The sequence below is a fragment of the Phalacrocorax carbo genome, chromosome 19, assembly GCF_963921805.1.
Source record: "Phalacrocorax carbo chromosome 19, bPhaCar2.1, whole genome shotgun sequence".
Taxonomy (NCBI): Eukaryota; Metazoa; Chordata; class Aves; order Suliformes; family Phalacrocoracidae; genus Phalacrocorax; species Phalacrocorax carbo.
This window is the reverse complement of record NC_087531.1, coordinates 850,888-873,675: the sequence shown is the minus strand read 5'-3', so window position 1 is coordinate 873,675 and position 22,788 is coordinate 850,888. Positions and strand designations below refer to the sequence as shown.

The 22,788-nt window shown below is 50.5% G+C and overlaps 1 protein-coding gene across 4 annotated transcripts in view; it reads left to right on the top strand.

Annotated features, from left to right (window-relative positions):
* Positions 1-22,788, top strand: part of SBNO2 (strawberry notch homolog 2) — a 67,770-nt gene that overhangs the window by 23,741 nt on the left and 21,241 nt on the right. For 2 of the 4 annotated variants that reach the window (XM_064469664.1, XM_064469663.1), the window contains exon 5: positions 17,510-17,674. In XM_064469664.1, the coding sequence (XP_064325734.1) occupies positions 17,510-17,674 (165 nt within the window). Of the gene's footprint in view, positions 1-3,535; positions 3,715-10,995; positions 11,265-17,509; positions 17,675-22,788 lie in introns of those variants that run through there. The other 2 variants (XM_064469666.1, XM_064469665.1) reach the window with 2 other exon arrangements.

Sequence of the window (22,788 nt, the reverse complement as noted above, 5' to 3'; positions counted from 1 at the left end):
TATTGCCTTATTGAGATGAAAGGAAGAGACGGGCAATATCTTAAATTTGTCTCGCACCTGATAGGAACCGTGTGCAACTGGGGCAGATTTTCTGAAAACAGCAATTCAGAAGCTATCAGTTGGCTTGGTAGGAGCTTATCTGTGGTAAAATTGCTCTGTCTTTTAAAGTGATGTTTAACATAAACACTGAAAGTGCATGGGACGATCGTGTTTGCAGGAGGGTATAGGTAAGTGTGAATTTCAACATGCTCAGACAGTTAAATCGTTTGCCTCCTTCGCTCGCATGTGTTGAGTGTGTTTTCTCACCGATTACAAGCGGTGGATTCCTGAACAGTGATTATTTGGGATTACATCAGCTCAGTGCCTAGCAAACTGAGGTTGGAGCCGGTTCATTTTTTGCAGAGCCGAAGTGTGGGAGGAAAGACTAGTCACCCTGGTTCGTTCGGCCTCTCTAGGGACCAAGAGGCATCCTCGCCTCAGGGATCTCTCTGGGTGGGAAGGAGCTCTTTCCATGGTGTTCTTGAAATGTTGCACTGGCTTTTGGCAATGTGTCGTGGTAAGATTGGTCAGTAAAGAGTGGAAAGCCACTGATGTATGACAGAGCTGACTTGGAATAAACAAGAAACTAGCTATATCCTTTCTAGGAGTCAATACAGATGTTATTAGCGTCTGGCTGTGCGTGCTCTTTGTATTAGTTTCCACCAGCATCTGAAGATACGTAGTGAGTAGAAGTGCCTAATGTTACCCTGCTTTGACCTATCGAGGCAACAGCCAAACTGAATGAGCTCCCTAGTCCGGACTCCCCTGTCTCTGGTGTCCGGGGAGCTCGCGGGTGCTGGGTGCAGTCCAGCGTCCTGCCTCAGGTAGGCAAAGGGCACAGCCTGCCTTGCTTCAGCACCCTGCGGGGAGTAGCCGAGGCGGGGCGGTGCAGGGTTACAGAGCACCGCTTTCCCTCCAGCCCCTGGCTCGTGCCCTGAGCCGTCGCTGGAGCACAACTCTCCCATCAGCAAGAAGAGAAGGAGCGGGACTGTGGCAGCGCTCTGGGACGGGCACGTGCTTCAAGCCACGTGCCAAATAGCTTTTTTGGTTAGACGATGCTACAGGGAGCTTATATTACAAATTAGCAATGGATTATTTTCTTTTTTTTAGTATGCTTAAGGTCTTCTAATGAGGCTTCATTAGCAGGTTGGTTGGGGGCCCATCAGTTGCTGACAGATTGGACCTTCGAGCCTCAGGGGTGCTTGGAGGGTCTCAAAGGAACCTTTAAGGTGTGCAAAATCATGGTCTCTCTTCAGAATCTTCAGCTATGGTATCTGTAAGTCAAACTGGTTTCACTAAAAGGAGTATTTTTTTCCGGTCTCAAGGAAGCTTACCAGCAGGGCCAAGTTTCCTCTGAGTGTGGGAACTCGCTAATCTGAACATCACAGTTGTCTGCTGCAGGTCCGTGACTCGGTGCGATAGATAAGCACAGGGGCGCTGTTGTGGTGCTGTGTCAGATGGAGCAGAGTTCATTGTTTTCCCCTCTTCTGTGCTCAGGTGAAGGCTGACCTTTCTAGATGTTTCACTATTAATTCTAAGCATGCCGTACAGTGTAGCCCTGAGTCGCCAAACACAGCGCAAGGGAGACACTGGGATAAACCGGGGCAGCACGGCTGTACTTCTTGCTGGCATCGTGCTTCGACACACCGAGAAATACCGCAGTAGGTCCCATTAAGCTGCTGTGCGCTTCTGAATGTGTTTTATTTTCAGTAACTGCTGAATGTCAAGACACCTGTATAAACAGAAACTTTTTCGTAATCTGTCTCTTCTTCCTGCATGATTCATTAAATGGTGCATCAGCAAATTGATGCATTTCCCTTCTTCTTGAGGGGAATGAGTTAACGCCCCCAATTGTGCTTTTTTCTTGGTGTGTCTAAAGAGAGGTTTTGAACCTCCTTGGGGCTCTGATTTCTGCAGGTTTGGATTTACATATGCTGGGGGCTTGTGCCATTTGAGGTGAGCCACTGGTGTCGTAGCCCAAATGCAACCCCCTGAGCGAAGCTGCCGGGGGTGCCTCACGTTAGTGACTTGCAGCGGATCTGGTCAGTCACCAGGAGCCGTTGACCAAAGTCTTCTAACTGGATAAGACCAGATAAGTAAATGAATTGTAATAGTATTGATCTTTGCCTCTTGCAGAATTAATTGTGGGAGGGATGAGACAGAAATGTGATCTCATCAACTTGTGCAAACCATTTAACAGGCTGCAATGGGAAGAGGGAGAGGGGTCCTCTCCCTAGGTCTCAGCTTGCAGGTCTGGTCTAGTTTGGCTGATGGGTTTAACGGGAAAAGGGCTTAATTATTTCTTCAACTTATGTATTTTCTGGTATCGAAGTGGTCGATCAGCTTCCTTCCCCTGCTGCATCACAGAAATTGATCTCAGCCAGCCTGGAAGAGCAGATTTTTGGAGATTCTTTGTGAAAAGGAGATGCTTCTTTGGGTCGGGGCTAAGTGATAAAAGAGCAGGAGCGCTCTGAGACGAACCAGGCATAAATGACCTCAAATGATTTCCACAACAAGAAATAATTCTTGTGCCACTCTTGTGCTTTTGGAGAGGAGGTGCCAGCCCGGAGCGGGGCAACTGTTGTGAGGCTGCACCTATTACAACGTGCACACAAGTGTTGTTCTGCTTCAGGTATGGAAACAATACAGCGTCCATCTCTGAATCTAACACAGCCAAGCCAGGTCTGTTACTCGGGTGCTGTACCATGCAATGGCAGGTAGTGCCATGTATGTTCCCACGAGGAACAGAGCATTTTTATGGGTGCTTTTCTGTCTTTTTTGGTGGTTGTCTGAGCATTACTGCATGGGGCTTTGTGGAGATTCCCGCAGATAACCCGAGGCAGTGATGTGTCACCCTGTCTGGTCTGAAACTGAGCAACGTTGAATGAGACCTTTGTTAGAGCTTTGTTTTCCAATCTGAAACTGATCTGACTGAGGTGGCACCTCAGAGGGGTGACAGACGGACAGTGCTTGCCAGGTGTCCAGTGTGACAGTGCCCGTTAGTGTGAAATAACTAGCGTTGTGCCCTGCTGTCTCTTGAAGAGGCGCTTCAGTCTCTAGTCATCCTCCAGCTCACGTGGCTCGTTCGGCTGAAGACCGCAGCCAGATGGGCCTTTCTGAGCCCTCAGCTCTTGACTTCTTTGAGCTTTCTACAGGGTTTGCTCCTAGTGCTCTCATACTGCAGTGCAATAAGCACTAATGTTGAAATCCATTGATAAAACCCGGGGCTTTCTGAACTACTAGTCATTGCACATCCCTAGAAAAGCTGATGATTTTTTCACAGGAGCCAGAATTAGAGCCTGGATCTGGTAGAGCAGCAGGCACTTCACTGGAGGCAGGGGCATCAGTCTGGAGTCATCCGGGAGCATCCTGGAGCTCTTCCATCCCTTGCTTCAGCAATATTTTCCACTTCACTGATTCCTTGCTGTCCCAGATGCCAAACTGTTAAATATTAACAATCTGCCTGGAAAGCTGAAACATGGTATTCAGAAGGTGTGGGAGCAGCTTGGGTGATTACATCTTTCCAGGTGACTGTATAGGAAAGTACCTACCTTTTCCATACTTGCCTAGCGCGGTGGTAGGAGTGGCAAGTCCCGTAAAACTCTGTGCTGTCACAGCCATGCCAAACGGAGGAGTGAAACCAGAGAGAACATGAGGAGTTTGCTGCATGCTTTGGTAAGAGATTCTTGATTAAATCTGTGGTCGCTGGGCAGAGAAGGTAGAGTGGGTGCTTGTGTGAGAACTTGTGCTGCCTTCATACACGAACGCAGACTATTCCCTCTGCCCAATACCAAAATCCTGTCTCTGATATTCAGCAGCACAGGAGAGCTTGCCGTCCCCTCGGGTTACAGCCCTCTGTGTATCTCGGCAGCCTGTCAGTGCTCGACTTCCACGTGCTGTCCTGGGGGGCAGAGGAAGGAGATGGAAGCGTCGCCTCTGATCTGGAGCGGAGCTTTGCGATGCCCGTGTGCGATCCGACAGCGAGCCGGTGAGCGCCGCCTCCCCAAAATGTACCTGCAGCCGTTCTGGGCTGCAGCGGGGCTCCAGCCTGGCCTCAGACTGCGCAGCCTGTAGGCAGTTTGTCTCCTTGTGTTTTCCAGGAACGCTGAAAATGGATGTAAAAGGTCTAAAGAAAAAAACAAGGAATGATTCTGAGGTGTTTGTGTAGTAAACGCTTGCCGTTGGTGGCGATGATCGGAGGATTGTTTGTGTGCCCTAGAGTTTGGGGGGCTCAAGGGTTCGGAGGGTGGGAAGGCTGACGTGTTTTCCTCCAGCGCTGGCATTTGCTCCCCCTGGCTTCTCTCCGTATTTTGTTTGGGAGGTCCTCGGCTGGTCCTTCAGAGCGTAAAGCCTTTGCTTGCCTGAGGATGCCGTGAATGGGAGTTGCCACATTTCTTCGTTGCTCTGGGAGTTTCTTTTTAGTTGAATCATTCACCGCTGCCGCTTGGGTCTGGTGAGGAGCTGTTTCGGTGTGCATCGCGGCAGCCCCGCTGAGCGCCTTCTGCATATTGGAAAAGGTGCTTCAGCTGCATGGTCAGAGCAGCCTAATGTGAACTTGAACTTGTTTCCTCCATAATATTTTTGTTTTTGGCTTGCTGTTGGGTGATTCATCCTTGCCGGTCTGTTGGCGTTCTTTATATAAACAAGTGGCTTAAACTGAGGTTTAGAAAATAGTTACATGAGGCCGTATTGGGGTCTGGTAGCATTTCTTGATCTTGGGAGCTCTTGTCTTAAGCCAAAGTCTCGCCCAGACCCCGTGCTGTTGTCTCCTCATGTAAAAACTCTACCTGTGTGCACACTGGTCCTTAGAGATCAAAGTCCTGAAGGGGAGGAGGTTTTGGTTTCCTGCTCTTTACGCCTCCGGCCTGAGGTGCTGGTGAGTTGGAATCTAGTGCTTGTGTGCAGTGATTTTGCTGCGAAGGCATTTTCATCATGTCAGTCTACCCAGTGTCACTGATGGTAAGAGCTGTTAATTGCCACAACGAAACACTAAATCCAGGTTTTAGCTTACACTTTGGCATCCGCCGTCCCTCCGCAGGGGTGTGTGTTGGGCTGTCGTCCGTCCCCAGAGCCTTACCGTAAGAGCAGAGCAGCCTCTTCTAGAAAAGCATACCCGTCACTTAAATACTTGCTGCTCTCAGGGACCACAGACTTGTCCTTAAACTTCACTGTTCTATCCTGTTTAGAATTACTTAAAGCATGTGACTCTGCCCATTTCCTCCTTCCTTTTGTTATCTGAAATGATCCTGCCTGTTTCTGATAGTCAGTCCGCGTTGCCCTTTGCTTAACTTCATTTGACTTGCTCCTTGTGGCTACCCAGAGCAGGACCTTTCTGGGCGCATGGAAGCCACCTCTTCTGACTTCTTTTCCCATAAGTTACCCTGAAAAACAAGCCCGATCTTTCTGCAGCGCGGTGAGCAGCTCCTGTGGAGCGTGGCAGGTGTGCAAGGGGGCTCTGCAGAGGCTCCCTCGTTTTCTGCTCAGTGAAGTGGCTCTGCGTGTAAACGCTTTGGCAGGAATCTCGGGTACCCCTTTTAAAATATGAGCTGTGCCTGGGCTGGAGGAAGGAGGTCAGTCCGGAGTGATTTAGCTGGTGGGGGCAGGGAGGAATTGGCTGCTCTTGGGTAGAGTCATTTGCAGTAATGCTGTAAAGATGCAGTTACAGCCTTGTTTGATCTGCTTGTGGTGTGTGGGGGCTCTTGACCACACGTGTTAATCATAAACCAGCCCTCTTTTCACTACTGGCCCCTTGCAATCTCCTATTAATCTTTCTTGTTAAAGGTGTGGGGGAGAAATTAACCTGCTCTTAAAAAAAGTATTAATTTTTAAAAGTGCTTCAGCACGCAGAGCTGTGGTGATTTAAGAGAAATCAATGTAACAGTTATTAAATTACATGAAAGACTTGGTTCTGACCGAGATGAAGAGTTTCCTGGAATAAGAAACGTCCTGGAACTTCCTATCGCTGTCCTGGAGTTACGTCTACTGGGGATACAGATATTAAAATCAATTTGAAGACAATTAACCGGCTCTGGTGCCTTTGAAGCATTTTACGAACGAGTTGCTTTACATGCTCACCCCTTTGTTTTTGCACTCCAGGGCTGGGGTTTTGGCTGACTTAATTACACTTTAAAAAACACTTTCGGTGAGATGCCTAACGCTTATTTCAGGCCTCGGTTTAGAAAGCTGAAGGCTGTGACTCTAACAGCTCGTCTGACCTAGTTACAGTAAGTACGGTGAAATTGGCTGGTGGTGACAGCGTGCGCTCCCCAGCAGGGTGGCCGCGAGCGCGGTGCTTGTGTCTGCGGCGGCGCTGCCCTCGGCGTGGAGCTGAGCGAGCACCGCCCTCGCTGTGCGGGGAGACAGCGGCATCGGCCCGAGCTGTCGGCACCTGTAAAGGCTTTGGCTGCTGGGGCTGGGCTGCGTGAAGGGGAGCCGCGCCACGCCAGGCACGCCGGAGCTGGTCGGTGCCCGTGCGCTGTGTTCAGGTGTGTGCGGGTGCTGCAGCCCTTGCCTGAGCTGCAGGGCTCGGACACCAGCACGGAACTCACCCACTGAGCGCTCGGTTTGCTCCGATCGTCTGATTTGGCCACCCTGAGCTGGCTGCCGAGGAGGAGACGACACGTCTGGGGTGCAGCTGATGTTAATCTAAAGCGACGTCTCCTTTTGGTTGGATGCACCGTGCTTTAGGAGTAAATGTTCCCCTCCATGTACAAGAGGAGCTCTTGGGACTCTCAGGTGGAGGGACCTGTGGTTAAGTGAGACTAATTCTGCTTTTGAGGCATAATTTGTTGTCAGGTGTGCTTGGCTGTGGGCTGCAGGAGCCCGTCAAGATGCCCATGGCCCTAGGGAGGGGGTACGAGGGCCTGGAGGGCTCTGGTGTCTCCCCCATTCCAGACTTGTTAGTTTTCATCTGTATCGCTCCCTTCAAACAGTGGTGTCCATCTCGGGAGGGAAGGCACAGGAGGCGTTGGAGAACTGCCTTCTGAAGTTCTTGGCAAGCACTGTTCTCTGCCTCCTCCCCTTCATAAAGCTAACAAAAGCGGGAAAAGTGCTGGTCTGAAAGAGTGCTCTTAAAAAATGCTGGTAATATAATTTAATAGCAGACCACTGGGAGATGTTTTAAAATAGATGCTTTAATTCAAAGCAGATTTGGTCTGAGTCAGTCTGATCAAGTGAGTTTCCCCATCTCCAGTTCTGCTGGCAGTCACTGTGTGTCCTGAGCCATAATGCAGTCAAACCACCGGTGGTCCTACTGCAGCAGACCCCACGAGAAATACCGCCCCTGACACGAGCACCTTCTTCAGTCGTTTTTCTTTCCCTGGGCTCATACGCTCGTTATTCCCCAAGTTGCAGCATCTTGCTGCCTGCTGCCACGCGCTGCTTTCCTCCAGCTTTCAGGATCACCTGCAAGAGCTTGCTTTCTCGCTGGCTTTTATTTATGCTTCACAAGTTTTCCTGGTTTCTCCTTATTTTAAGGCTCTCTGCACTCACACCATGGATCTCCCAGCACGGGAGGTCCCCTCTGCGCTTGCTCGGTGGCAGGCTGTCTCCTCGTCCTCTCCCCATTCCTGAACAAACAGCAACTGCCTTCCAGATTCCCGGTCCTCAAGGGAGCCGTGTGCTGGCAGGGCTTGCTGATCCCAACATCCCCCTCACACACACAGAATTTCAGCTCTGGTTAGAAAATGCCGACCAGCTGCTTCGTTATCCTTGTTCTTGTTGTCTGTTTTAAAAATAAACCATTTGTGGTCCCAATGCGTCAAAGCCTCTGGGTGCAGTCGCTCACCACGCACCTTGCTTCCTCTCGTTCGCTTTTGAAACTAGAGCAGAGGTTGCCCTGTGCGTGGCAGGAATGGCTCTTGGCTCTTGAAACAGCCCAAATGCAAAGCCTTGCACCCAGCTGGGTGAAACCAGCCGTGTCATGGGAACAGGAAAAGCAAGGCACGGTCCGTACGATACATCCTCCCCCACCTTTCATCCCTCCGAAAAAACCGCAGCCCTGTTAGGACGAACTGCACGTGCAGATGTTCAGTACTCTTCCACCCTTCGGCTGCTCTTAGAGTTATTTTTCTGAGACGCACGGCTGTGATCTGATCTTTGTGTCCTAGTCGCTGCTCAGGCATCCCTCCCGCACGGCAGCTGCCTGGTTGCACGGGATGGGTACCCAGCAGCGGGGCTTGCAGAGACATTCAGGGGCCCAATGGCTTTTTTCACGCGTGTCTCACTGGGTTGGGAAGCCGAGCCTGGAGTGTGCTCGGACCTGTCTGAATATCCCATCTTCTGGCAGCTAAGTATCTCAGGAAATTTAGTCCCGAGCTCTTTGGTCGTGTGAGGGTGATGAGCTGCCAGGTCCTCTCCTGCCAGGTGCGTTAGTCTGGACTGATCTGTAGCTGTGCTTTCCTAGAAGTTCAGCACGTGCTTTCAAGAAACCATCAGGGCGTTCAGGAAGGTGTCCTGCAGGTCAGCGGTTAGGAGGTGGGAGAGGATGCTCTGAAGGTTACTCGACAGAGTAGCTACCTGGGTTGTACGTGTCGGTTTTTGCTGGGAGGCGGTAAGTCAAATTAACGTGAATGCTGGAATAATTCTGCTTTCCTGTCCCTGTCTGTCAGCATGCGTGTCCGTGAATTAATTGTGGAGAGCAGAAATGCTGTGGCATGCCTTCTCCCCTAGGACAGGCTGTTAAAATTCCAGGTGGCGGTTTCTCAGCGGGTTACCTTATCTTCTGTGATTATATTACTGTGGTCTTGCAAAATCAATTTAGCAGTCCTGGTTATCTATAACAATGTCATACGTCTTGCTTCCTTTTGGTGGTCCAGTTTTGTTGCCTATGTTTTGCCCCGTTCGTCCGCTAACAGAAAAGGAAGAGGCAATAAACCACCTGCTTTTAAAAGGTTGCATAAATAGCAAGACCGTGGTAGTCTTAGGTAAGTGTTGGTGGTTTAATCAAGGTCGCACAGCAAGGCAGTCACCAGCAAGTCACTAATTAAGACATTACAAAGACGTATTTAGTCTCCTCACATCAAGTGTATCATTAATGCACCTATCCCAAGCTCCAGGGCACTACCAGCTAATTAAATACAATCAAATTCAGATAAAAGCAGCAGTGAAAACCCACTGCCTTTCTCCACCCCAAACCAGCTGCCCACAGAAACCAAACGCTTCATTTTCACCACAGTTCCTGCAGAATGCCTCTTCTGTGGCAGCCCTCGTGTAACTGCTGCTCGCAGCCGTCACCGGGAGGCGAAACGCGCTCTAATAACAGGAAGAGCCCAGCAGCGATGCTCCAGCTCCTCCCGGGGCGAGGGCTGCTGGGGCTGCCCTTTCCTCGCTTTCTCTGACCGCAGCCCCGGCTGGAGCCCCAGTGCCTGGAGAGGCAGTTTTCTTTCTCATTTACTTATTAAAAAAACCTCTTCTGGACTAGGTGTTTTGCATGACAGATGGTGGATCCTCGTTATTAGGGGCTATTAGTGTATTAATCCCCGTGGAACCGCTGTGCTGCGGTTCGTTGCGCCGCGTGCTCAGCTGCCCCTGGAAGCGAGCCCTGCTGTGGCTTTGCCTCCTGGGGGTGGCTTTCCAGCCCCGGGACCCAGCGCGCAGGGCCGGTCCTCCCTCCCCATCCGATGTAAAGCAAAACTACCCCCGCTCCGGTTTGTCTCCCCTGGTTCTCAGAAGGGTTAGAGAGCACGTCGTTTTCTGCTCTCACCTCTTGCGGGCCTCTAGGGGCTTTGCTGTCTTCTGTCGCTTCAGAGTGTTGGTGTTTTTGGGAAGTGCTTTGCAATGCGGGATTTTTCCAGCAGTTCTCAGCACGAGGCCCCAAGGAGCGCTTGCATCCGCGGTGACAGCAGGCACCAAGCGCCGGCTCTAACGCAGAGCGGTGACGAGCTGCGTTTCGCTTGAAGCCGTGCCATGGTTGCGTGGAAAGACTTGGAGCGGGAGCCGAGAGATCTGCTCCTCTGCCCGTCCTCGGCACGTGCACCTGCGCTGCTGGCTTTGTGCTCTGCCGGGTTGAGCCCGTCTCCCTGCCCTCCCCTGGCCCGGCCGAAGCCGCGCTCCCGGCCGCGGCGCGGTGCAGGGTCCGGCCCGAGCCGCCGGTGGGCACGGCCGGGGGAGCTCGGGGGCACTAACCCTGCGGCCAGAGCCCGGCACCGGAGAAGCAAACAGGAACCTCTTGCACCCAAAGCAAACAGAAACATTCTCATGGTTTTTCTGCAGGGCGGCGGGTACTCTCGCAAATTCACTTCTCCTTCAGCCTCGGGCTGTGCTGCGGCAGACTTGCCTTAAGCTTACGATGACTGAATCCCTTCCAGATGTCCCTTTTTTTGTCCCTTTTTCTCTTCCCCACCAGAAATTTTGCTTATTTCTGTTACAAAACTGTTAAATAAAATGAAAAGGGAAGGTCTTGGAAGAAGGCGGCAATGTTCCTGGATGCATTAAAATCACAATCTAGAAAAAAAAAAAAAGTATAAGAAAATGCCTACTCCTTTTTATTCTGTAATTGCGATATTTGGGGTGGGGCAGATACTGAAGACAAAAGAAAGCACATGGCTCTTGGGGGGGGTGTGGGGGGGGAGCTGTGAATACTTTCCTAATCTTTTCCAGTTTGATTGCTTCATTTGAGCCCCTGAAATCAGGAGGGCAGGAACCCCCAGCCCCAAAGCAGGGGCTCCCGTGGGGGAAACACCGGTGTTTTCATTGATGGTCGGCGCGGGGTCGAGTCGAGGGGAGCCGGGCTCCTGCCCGGACCTCTCCTGCCCCGGGTCTGGCCACGCTGCCGCAGAGCACAGCTTTGTTTACAGTGTATCTGTGGTTGAATTACACCACATACAGTAATTCTCATCGCATTGCCAGTAATTTCACTGACTTACCAAGCAGGCATCATTTCCTGAAAGTCAGCCCTTGTACTTAGAGGAAGTAAGAGCATTCTCCTTCATGACTAAACACTATATGCAAATTTCCACAGGCTTAGGACAGACGCACTGTATGGCTGTCCTTTATTCCTCCATTTTCACTCCTTTCTTCTGCATGTTAATTTTTAAAAACCCCTGATGAGCTCTCTTCCTGGCTGGCGCTGCTGTCGCGGTCATGAATGAAGACCTTTCTCCATTATATACTGAAAAATCTCACCTTGCTGCTTCATCCGTGCCCTGCTCTGCCGACAGCAAACTGAATGCCGTTTTAAAATGTCCCAAATGCAGTTCTGGCTAAAGTTCCCATCTCTCTACAAGGTAATGCCTGATTTTTCTTGTTTTCTTCTTCCTTGGAATTCCCGGAGTGTTTTGTTTGCGGGGGCAGCCAGCTCCAGCTGCTCCCCCGGGCTTGTGTGTCCCCGTAGTGTTTGCGGTGGCAGCAGAGGACTCTTGCTGCGGGGCGGGGGGAGCAGATGTACCGTGCTGAAGATGCGATTTGTATTTTGCCGAAACGTGTGGTACTCGGGAGACTCCTCATGTCGGTTAGAACGTGGTCACTAACTGCGAAACTTAGAGGAAGAGGAGCTGTGTGGAGAATTGATTGGTGTGTTTATGTAGTTGTAATAGCTTTCAGGAGTTTTATTTTTAAACCAGATGCTGTGTGCAGAAAAGCAAGGGGACGGCTTGCCAGCCAGAGCACCGAACCCTTAAGACTGCAGGTCTGTTGCCCCATATTTAGAAAGACTAAGGGTGTTGGCAGCTAGAAGATTTTCTTCTAGTGATCAACTGCTTACGTTGCAGCTGTTAATTCTTGATTCTGTTTTTCCTGAAACATAATTTGCTTAATCTGTGACTTTCGAGGCAGCAAATCTTTCTTGTCTGGCAGCGTGGCTTTGCTCGTGTATGTCTGTCTGTGCCTGTGTGTATATGTGTGGGGTTTTTTTAAAAAACCCTATCACCTGCGTGCCGTGTAGCAGAGTAATTGATAGTTGCTGTGCAGAAGCAGTATTTGTTTCCTCTGTGTCTGGATTGTGAGTAAATAAACCATTTATATTGATGGCTTGATGGCCAAAAATATTTCTAGGATGCATATTCTTTCTGTATTTAGACGTCACCTGTTCCTTCATTATTTTTAACAAAGACTTTGTTCTGGCTAAAGGAACTGAGCTGTTTCCAGTGGCCGGGAGAAAGAGGTTAAGTGTTGGGGTTGTTTTACCCTGATTTTTTTTCTGATCTTTCCTAGGGAGTTAATTCTTGGCTTGGATAACTTTTCTGGTTTGGGATAATGGTAGAAGTAGCGTGCCATGGTAGCACCAACTGGCGATTCGTTTGCACTCACGGTTTAGAAGTCCAGCAAATGATGATAATTGATTTATCAAGTTACTCCCTAGAGCATCTTCTGATGTGAAGACCAGGCAACGATTTGTGATCCTCTATCTCCTGTTCTAGTACATTGATGTTATTTCAACTTCAATGTAAAAAAAGAACATGCTGGTGAGACCCACAGCCTCTGCATCGGCTGGCTCTTGACCCCTTACAAAGTTCTCCGTAAAGTGGTCACCTTGCTGTACGGGAATCGCCCTTTCACCATTTTATAGCGGGCTTCTATAAACTTCACCTCTGGCTTGAGCAGTTAGTTCTGAACCGTGTTTTCACAGCAGACTTCAAGGGCTCTGTCTCCATCCTGTAACGGGAGGAACTGGGAAAAGCCTGTGCTGTGAGACGCAGCACTCCGGGCTGAGATGTTCAAGCCAGCATTTCACCCAGGCGTTCTCTGTCCTGGGGCAGAGGAGTGTTTAACAAAGCAGCCTGAAGAGATGGAGGCACAGCAGGACTGCCAGCCCCCTGTGGTAAAATTCTCCTGCCAGCGATGGTCTGCAGTGTGCTGCCTGGATTTGGGTTGTGGGCTATGCTAAACTGGGGGGGACCCCAAAATCCATACATGCCCCCCCCCCAATTCCAGAAAAGATATTTACATAGAGAATGGTTGCAGAGTAGCATTTGAAATAAAGATCCTGCCTTGTGGGATAACTCCCACCTGTCGCAGAAATTGAACTTCTGCGAAAAAACACAAAATAAGCACTATTACTATAAAACCCTCTTGTTTCCAGCGAGACAATTTTAAAATTCTTATTAATCGGTCTTAAACAGTGACAAAATAACTCACTTCAAGTCCCGCCGACTGAGACGGGTGACCTGCCTGGAGTGGCTTTGCTGAGCAGCTTCTCAAGCACGCCAGACCATTCATGAAGCCGCAGTGCTCTGCAGGCCTGGGAGCTGGCTTTGCAGTCCCTCCGCTCGGCCCATCGCCCCTTGCCAGCGCTTGCTGCACCTGTAACCCCGCTCTTCGTGGCTTCTTGGGCCACCTCATCTCCTTTTCAGCTCCTTCTGTCTGTGTGTCAGGGGCTCGGCACCTTTTGGCTGAGGGTCTCTCCTGGCTGGGCGCAGCTGTAACCGCTATCAGAGTATCGGTGGGTCTGACAGCGGCTTTGTCCCGTCCAGGAAAGGAGTCCTGCTCACTCTGATATGTCATGAGCTGATGGTTTAGGTGATAATCCGTCCTTTCCCTCGAGTAGCTGCTCCTGTTTGCTCCATATAAACCAGTGGAGTGATTAGCCGAGGCATGGTTTATAATGGCACGGGTTGTAGTTATCAGTATGGCCTTGCATCAAACAATTATGCTGCATTTTGTATATAAACAAGTCTAATTTACTGGGGTTGCACTGTAAGCTCTTCAGGTGGGGATCTAGCACGTTGCTAGTTTTGGTGCTCTATAGATAATGTAGTTAGGGAAGGCAAATAGGAGGCTCTGACAGTCTGTGACTAATGCCTCATAGAACTGCAGGAGGATGGGCTCACTGAAGTCATTTCCAGGACTAACGCTATCGTCCCTGATTTCTTCTTCCCCATTTCAGTCCTGTGCCTCGAGCAGGGGGAGCGGTGGTGGAGATGGAGCTGGAGCCTCCACGGGGGCATTGAAGGGGCTGGGGTCAGGAAGGCGGAGGGGTTTGCCGGGGTATCTCGGGTTGTGTTGCAGTGCTTTCGCGTGTCCCGTCGCTATTCCAGCCCAGCACTTTGCTCTCTTCGGGACCCGCATGGGCAGTGGCCACTCTAGTCTGCTCTAGACCCTTCTTGTCGGAGAGCCTGTGTGTTTGCAGCGGTTTCCACCTGAACCGACTTCTGTCAGTGGTATTTGCAGGTGAATAAAACCTGTACAGAAGTGTCTTGCCATAGTTCAGCAATGAGACCGGGTGGGGATCTGAGACCATCCAACTCCTTGAGACGCTGCTGCCGCTGTCGCTGGGTGGTGAAGCTCTTAAGCGAAACCTCGGTAGATAAATGCCAAAGTGGATCTGCGTGTCGAAGCTTCTCATAACGAAAAGAAAAAAAAAAACAAAACCCTGGCGAAACAAAGCTGGGTTTGCCTTGCAACTCCAGCCATTTGGTTTAGCTCTTTCTTGCCTGTAGCGTGGTACCTCCCAGGCCTGCCTCTCCTTGGGAGAGGAGAAACGCGCTTCTCCCCTCAGCACGCACACTATAATAGATGCCTTTCGTCTTTTAGATTTCCTGTCGGGGTGATGATGTCTCCCCTTGCTTGTTATGAATAGCAACTAGCTCTTGCACCTCCTCATGTGAGCTGAGCTCTGAGGGCTTGTTGGGCGCAAGCTTCTGCTCTTCCTGCGTCTCCGAACGTCGTCCGACATGTGCGAGGTGGCCAGGCCCGAGGTGTGCCTCTTTTAGCTTTGCATTCAGGATCTCCCCAGCACGTCTGCGTCTCGGGACTGGCTGCTTAACCCGCCGTCATTCACTGCCTGTGGACAAAGCACTTGTACCATCACGATTTTGAGTGGGAGTGTTGTAGTTCCAGGTCCGCCTCAGGAGCTGTTCGTGTCACTGTTTGTGGTGGGTACTCAAAGAAGATAATAGCTGTTGCTTCTAGTGCTGAGCTTTGAAAGACACTTCTTCAAAGCAGTTCTTATGAGCCTCTTGATACCGGTCTGTATTTATCTCTGTGTGGGATCTGGACTGTCAGACACCCTAAGTGGAGTTTCCAGCTGTTTCGGGTCCTCTGATGCTGCGTCAGCCCCGTGTATCAGGTACCAGAGCAGACCGGTGAAGGCGCAGCCCATCTGCCTGTCCATCTCTCCCGCCTTTCTGGGAATCGCCAGAAGAGCTGCCACAAAATTGATCTAAACTGTTTTATACTGGGCATAATATGAGAGAGCGGCATTGGGTGAATTGTTAAAGTATCTTCCTAAGCCCAGATGTCCGTGGTCTCTGCTCTCTCCATGTCCCGGCTGGACCTGAAGAGGTGTGGTGGCACAGGAGTGTAGAACGTGGTGACAGTCTAGGGGCTGTTGAACTCCTGCAGTGCTTGTTCTTGGGATCTTGAGTCCAGAGGAGGAAGCAGCAGGGTAGTGAGGACAGCAAGGGGAGATGATGGCTTCTTTCAGCAGCACAGTGGCGCAAGGTAATCAGCAAGGACTGGAAGGTTGAGAGAGGCTACAGACCTTGGGAGGTGGGAAAGTCTCAACAGCATGAACAACGTTAGCTTGAATCCCCCATATACTGGCCATACAGAACTGCAGATCAGGAGCTTAAAGCTGTGGGAGGAGACAGGCCGGCCCCGGCAGGACGCACGGGGCACCTGCTCTGGCCCACCAGTGCCATATTCACCCAGGTGTTTTCCTGCTTTCTCAGGGGTGAAACAGAGCCTCATTTCAGACATCACCTAACTCCGAGATGATAAATCTAGGTGCCTGCTTCAGTCTCTGAAAAGCCTTGGTTTCTGGGTAATCCTAAAATAGCCGCAGAAATATCAAGAGTAAGAGCTGCACAGGAAACGCTGCCCATCTGCTGTCGGGCTGACGGCACACAAGGACCCGGTGCTAGCGGGAGGGTGTCCCGCAGAGCAGCACCGCCTAACAAACAGCTCTTTCTCCCCGAGCCTTTGGGTCCCCCCCAGGTGGTTTTTGACAAATACAAACTTCAGCCGTCATGCCGTGGCTTCGGAGTAGCCACTGTCATCCTGGGAGCCGAACAAGGCATGTCTGGGAAGGAGGTGGAGGGAACGTGTCCTGATGGTTTTAAACACTGCAAAAACATGACATTTATTAACAGTCGGGGGGGAGTCTGACCCAGCTCTTGGCCTGAAGCCCTTAGGAATAGCACAAGCGGGCTCAGCTGTTCGTGATTTTATGTCAGGCAGAGCTAAGTGACTTTGGGGAAAAAAAAAAAAAATCTTTGGCTGCCTTTCTGCCTTGTAGTAGTAAATTGGCCCTTAACTGGAAATGAACAGCGATTTCTCCTCAAATCAGCCACTGCAGCTCTCCTGGCAGCCGTGCCGCAGCATTATCGCGCTCATTTGGTTATCTGGCCTAGCGGAGAGCTTGAGCTGGCTCTGTGCTGACAAACCCGACCCTTGTGAAGCACCGCAGAACTGTTCTGTGTTGGCCGCAACCTGTGGGGCACCAAGAGAGACCTGTTGGCGTGTCTGCGTGTGCCTTTGGGACAGAGACGTGTCTCCAGACAGGACCCGTGTGCTGGAGCTTGGTGTTTCGGAGTACGTTGCTCTTCAGTAAAGAGCAGACAAAGTTTTTCTGATTTGAAAAAGTTGGAAAGTGGTATTTGATGTGGAAGGAGAGCTGAGGTGATGTGATAGAGTCAGGGAAGGTGCAGTGATCTGTGCCAGAGCTAAGGATGCAGAGTAAGAAGTGTTTTTCAGCTATCGGTTCTTGCCACCTGAAATTTGAAAAACCAGACAAAGAACTGACGATAGGGAGGGGACTGAAGGCTCTTTCTGCGCTAGAGTCTGCAGGACACAAGCCAACATCATCACTGGGCTGGCACAAAACAAAACAGTTGTAAGCCATCTCAGCGCAGGCACCAGAAAAAGAGCAAGGGCAGAGCCCAATCCTCGTCGCTGAAGCACATTCCTTTCTTGTCCGGACTGAGGCATGCCCTTGGGAAAAGGATTGGTAGGTTTGCCAAGTTTTATCTAGATGCAAATCCAGATGCCACTAGCGCTCCTTTCCCGCTGCTCCTGGCAACCTCGTTTGAGCAGAACCTGGCATGAGGGGACTAATTTTTTCCGAAGCCTCCAGGTATTGCTGTGTTATAAGTTGCAATTAAACTGCTGTGTCATTATCAGGTGTAGGTGATGGGCCTCTGTGCTTGAATCAAATGCTTGAGTCCTTTGGGTGTTAGGCTGAGGACTTTTCACCCCTCAGCAGTCTCTTTAATCAAATACAGGCTGAGGTGACTGATGTCTTGTTCAACACCCCTCTGTGGAGCTACGCCGCCTGAGTTAGTCTTGAACGTGTACCGGCACTTCTGTCCAGTCAGCGTTTTTCCTACTTTTTCAAGAAACTGAGATTTTAAAACAGCTTCTGAGAGCACGTCCTCATTTACAAGTTAATTCTGAAGTTTTATGGAGCGTGAATTAATGGAGCTGCTCATTTAATAGCAAGAAATTAAAACTTCCTGGATGAGTAGGTGTGAGACAGGAGCTCTCCGGTCTTCTCATCCCACGCCCTCTAACTGTGGTCATTTCTCCATTTCAGGATTCTTCATACCTCGATGAGCTCTCCAACAACAACTCTCTCTTCTCGTCCCCTGCGGATTCCCTCTCCGACATTGCGGATCCTAAGGACTTCTTGTCTGCCGATAGTCTGAACCACGTGCCAACACTATGGGATGTAAACACGCCGCAGCAGAACCAAATAGAGGTACGGGCTGCTCCTCTTTCATCCTCCCCAATAGACAATAAATACCTCAGGCTTCATCCCGTGGTTTTTCACCAAGAAATTAAGAAACTAACCCAATTCCCTACAGGGGTGAAGTTGCAGTATGATGATGTTGTTTTGCTCTTACCAACTACGCTTGGGGAGGGAAGGGATGAAGTGATTACACCTACTTTAGTCCCCTGGAAGCAGGAGGGAACGCAGACGTCCTCAAAGGGATGCGTGCGCTCTTTCAGAGTGTGGTGCAGGCGTTAGCTCTTTCTTCCGACAGCGGTGGCGGGCAGGGGCGTCACGGGGAAGATGTATCCCCAAAACGTTCAGCAGGTCCAGAGCGGGCTGCGACAGGGCGCTCAGGAGTGCTGGAGGATGGACTCAAGGGGAAACACCATGACGTAGATCATTAACTGTCCCCAGCGGCAGCCGCCGCCATTTGTTTATTCTCCACGGCAAATATTTTAGTAACAATGATGAAAAAACAAACTCTGTCTCAACCTAAGACTAACCGTTTGTGTTTACTTTGTGTGTCCCAAGTCCCTGCAAGCTTTTACATCTCTGAGTTTTCCTGGGCGTGTGATCTCCCGGCAGTCCCACAGTGACATGTGGTTCTGTGCATTTTCACCAGCCTTCTGCCGTCTGTTTTCCCTCATCTGTGGGACTGTTACTCACTATTGCACAACCTGGTATCAGTCACTACGGGTAGCCACCGGCTTCGGCTGTTGGTGGAACCGATATCGTACCCATCTGCTGAATCGCTAGATCTCGGCCCCCACAGTGGGTGCCCAGCTGTGCAGTAGGTTTGTTTTGTAGGTCATTGCCTTACAAAGGTTGTGGGTGAAAAACACACAACGTGAGTGCCCCAGAAGGCCGTCCGGCGTGCCTGTGCTTTAGTCACTGCTGTATTTTGAGCTTCTGTTGTGATTTTAGAGGCTGCCTTTTGCAGCTCGTAGCGCGTGTGACTGCATTTCCGTGATGCACGCCGGCTGTTTGTCGCAGCTTGGAAGTAAGAGCCTCGGCAGCAGTTCTGCTTTGAAATGACGCTGCCGTGTGGCTCTGTGGCAAGTTGGCGTTGAAGGAGTGTGGCTTGGTGGTGAGGGTCCTGGCCTGGGACTTGGGTGATCAAAGCCTCTCTCTGCCTTAGACTTTCTGTGAGAACTTAGGCCATTCATGCAGATCCTCAAATCAGACACCTGAGCTCTTGCTGAAGTCAGTGAGATTTGATCACCGTTGCAGCATCTGCTTGGCCCTCAGCGTGACTGTAATTGGAGGCAGAGAATACGCTGCCCTCCTTCCCGTGGATGAATGCGTTACAGACCAAGGGCCGCGCCGCTGTGCTGGCAGCGAGGGCTGCACTGGCCATCCACGCGCAGCCTCGTAACTTCGGACCAGTTTGAACTTGAAGTCTGGGACAGCAGGAAGAGAGCAGAGCTATTGGAACCAAAGAAATGGCTGAAGACACCACAGGCTTGTAAACTGGGTGATTAAAAGAGCTAGAAAGCGGATACGCCCCCCAGGACGGAGAAGGCACGTGCCTTATTACTCCTGGTTTCCTATTATTAATGGTTTTTTATGTAGTAGCCTAAATCACTACAGAAATAGTTCTGTGGTGCCCTGTTTTTAAACTGAACTCTGGTCGAGATACTTGACGCCTAAAAAAGCTTGTAGTTTTTTGACTGCGGAGTACACAGCAAAAACCTCACTGGGAAAAGCTGTTCTAAATCCAGCGTAAAGAATGCGAGCGAGGAACAAATATGTGTCATGTAAGTGTGAGACTGACTTGTCTGACTGTAGCAGAGCAGCCGTCTCCGGTCCCGTTGCATGCTGTTCTTCATGTCCTCCCCTCGCCCCTTGTTACAGATAAGGCCAATTAACTCCTCGGAATTCCATTTATAAATGACTTCCTTTTGAAAAGAATCTCCGGCTATTTTAAACATTGTCTTATCTGTGTTTTCTGACTACAGAGGTGGTGGGGGGTTGGTTGCTTTTTTTGGTGGTGGTTTCTTTTTTTACCGAGTTTGACATTTCGTGAGGAGGTGTCCGTTAGGTGCGCCCTGGTCAGGAGATTTCAGTTTCATTTTTGCGTGGGAGGTGGTAACTCACAGGGCACCAGGTAAGTGGGTGTCAGGCTGACTCATGGATGGCAACTGTTTTATTGCCTGTGTTTCAAATACGCTGCTGTTGTTGTTGTTAAAGGAGACGAACCCGTTGCAAAATCTCGAGGCAGCGCCGAAGAATGTTCCTTACTGTAACGTTCAGTACAGGACGGAGACTTTGCTGATATCCTGCACCGATATACAAGCGATTTAAGCAATCATTTCCTGTCCCTTCCCACATCGTTACACCACCCTCATTTTCCATAAAATTGCAGGAATTTTGGCTTGGAGCAGCCAGAGCAGTTGCTAAGCCACAGTACAAAGCTGGACGTCGGTCCCGTTACACCGTACGTAACGCCGGCGAGTCCAGCCCTGGCCCGTCTGGAGGCAGCGCATCCATCAGCTGTAGCCGCGCAGTCAGCTTTTACCCGGCGGCAACGGCCAGCCTTGCGCTGTGTTGTCAGGAGCCAATTTGCTGAGGCAGAATTTCAGTCTCAGAGGTTCGGGTGGAGCAGAAACAGCAATCCCTGACCAGCTCTGGTACGTGGGACACCTCGTAGTCAAGCTGGGTGAGAACCACATCTTGTACCGATCCCAGGCACGAGAGCGGCCTTGTACCATGTCCTCTTTGAAAAAGGGAATAAAAAGAGCTGTCTCCTGTCGTGTAGCAATTGGAAGATACGGTGTGGAAAAGACTACGTCTGTATTTTAGCTTTCCCCTTCTCTCTATCCGCTATCGCTAGCACTGGGGAAATGGCTTTACAGAAAGGCAGAGAGAGCAAAACTGGGGAAAAGCATCACAGTGAGACCGCGCGATGCTGAGCAGTTCGCGCTCGCTGAGAAACCCTTATCTCGAGTGCCCGGGGCTGCAGCTTTAGGTGGAGTGTTTGTGATGGAAGAGGAAATGGCTGGGTGCAGAGCCGCCTTCGCGCGCCCGTGCGGGGAGCGCCGTTACCCGTACGGAAAGGAGACGTACAGGACGTGTTGCCTCTGTTTATCACTTCAGGAATGGGCACGGAGGGAAGAGCTACGAGACCATTAAATATTTGGAGGAGTTAGCAGAAAAAAACCACATTTGCTTCGTTTGTAATGCAGTTGTGAAATACCTTTTAAAAATAGTTCGTGTAAACCATTGTGTTTTCTCACAACCGTCTCTCAAGTTCACAGTGTTTTTAAGATTGGGAAGCAAAGCCTTGCCTCTGAAGCCTGTAGTTAGAACCTTTGTGAGCTGCTGATGCAGTTTTTTCTGTCTAACTCATTCGCAGCACTTCAAAAATGTGAACACCCTTCTAGCTCAACAGACAGGGAATGAATTTATGCAGAGGGGAGTTGGCTTGTCAGCCAGATGTGACCCTTTCTCTTCCCATGGAAGTCACGGCAAGATGGGGCAAAATGGAGAATAATGCCAGGAGGGAAGAAATGGAGTGAGACTGAGTCTGACTGCAACTGTCAGCATCTTTACCGAATGAGTCTGTCTCCTGCTTACACCCCAGCGTTCTCGTGAATGCTGCGTATGCCTCTTACGTTAACGTTTTTAGATAGGTACCATAGAGAAAGGAGAAAATCAAACTGGGTGGTGAGCAAGGGTAGGGAGAGGAAGGAACTGTGCAAGTTCAGCCCGGGGCAAGATGATGCATCACCCACTGTAGCTCCTGGTCACACCTGGACTGGCCCCCGCAGCGGATTCTCAGCGATGCGGTTAGTTTCTCAATGCTCCAACCAACCAAGATTTCTGTTGCTTCCTTTGCAATACTCGAGGTGAAATGCTGTGTGCCAAAGCCACGTTGCTGAATGGGGATAGCAGGGATTTGTACTTCGAAGGTGGCGTGAGGCAAAACCAGACCTGCATTAACTTTCCACTGCCAGAACTGAGAGAAGTGTGTCCTGCCATCCCAGATCTGGGCCTTTCTCCTGCCTGAGAAGAAACTTTTATACTGAGCTCAGATTTGTAGGTGGAGATGTTTCACCTGCTCTCCAGATTTGTTGGCACTGAAAATAGCTCTTCCGTCCAGCTTCCTTCTGGTAATTCTGACTCAGGCTTCCAGTAATGGAGGGTGTTTTTTTCTTTCTTCTTCTCTTTTTTTTTTTTTCTAATTCGAAAAAAAGGAAATAATTGGAGTGTTTATGCGTAAGAACTTCCCATCTTTCACTTCTGCTGGTGGAGCATGGGTCTCTTTGTAACTCTGGCACTCTTCGCAGGCTATAAACTTGAAGTAGTGCTGCTTCTGGAATTGCTGATTACTTTGAATGCCATGAGCTGCTGGCTTGACCTTGCTCACTGTCGGGAAATTCTAGTGTGATTTTTGTTTGCGAAGGGGCAGACAAAGGATCTCCTCAATTGTGCCTTCCCAGCTAGGAGTGTCGTGGGAGCTCTCCTAGCTGGCTGCGGTGCAGCGGGCTGGATGGTCCAAAGCCATCGTTAACTCCGAGACAGCATTTGGCGCCTGGAGAGCCCTGGCCAGCCCGTACGGCAGCCTGACCCCGCCGTCACGGGCCTGGTGGGGGTCTCGGTGCGGTCTGAGCTCCTGAGCCTCGTGGCTGGCCTCTGCAGTGGAGGTTCTGCTCTCTGCAAGATTGGGGCGAGCCTGAGGGGCAGCTGGAAGCGTGCAGGCTTTGGTGGTCTCAGGCAAAGGATAGCGGTCCCCAGCGTCGGGCCGGCTCTTGATTGGTGCTGACCCACGGGTTGTGTTCTGGTGCAGTTATCTAATTACGCTGGATGGTGGTTTTAATGCTAAAAACCAAATTGCAAAATCGTTAAGTAAATGCTTGCCTCAAGGCCAGTTTGTAAGATGTCAAGTGTTGGCGTTCTCATTAATGCTCCGTCCTTTCCCAGCGACGGCTTCTGCTTGCAGTTTTGTTCAGTCTTTCCCATTCCCCCTGTTTGGATCTCCTCAGCTGTACTCCAGTCTCCCCTTGCGGTCCCCAGAGCGACGCTGGTCCTCTTCCATCAGCAAATCCAACCCAGAGCTCTCAGTTGGACTCACCCGTTCAGAATAAAACACGCGCTCC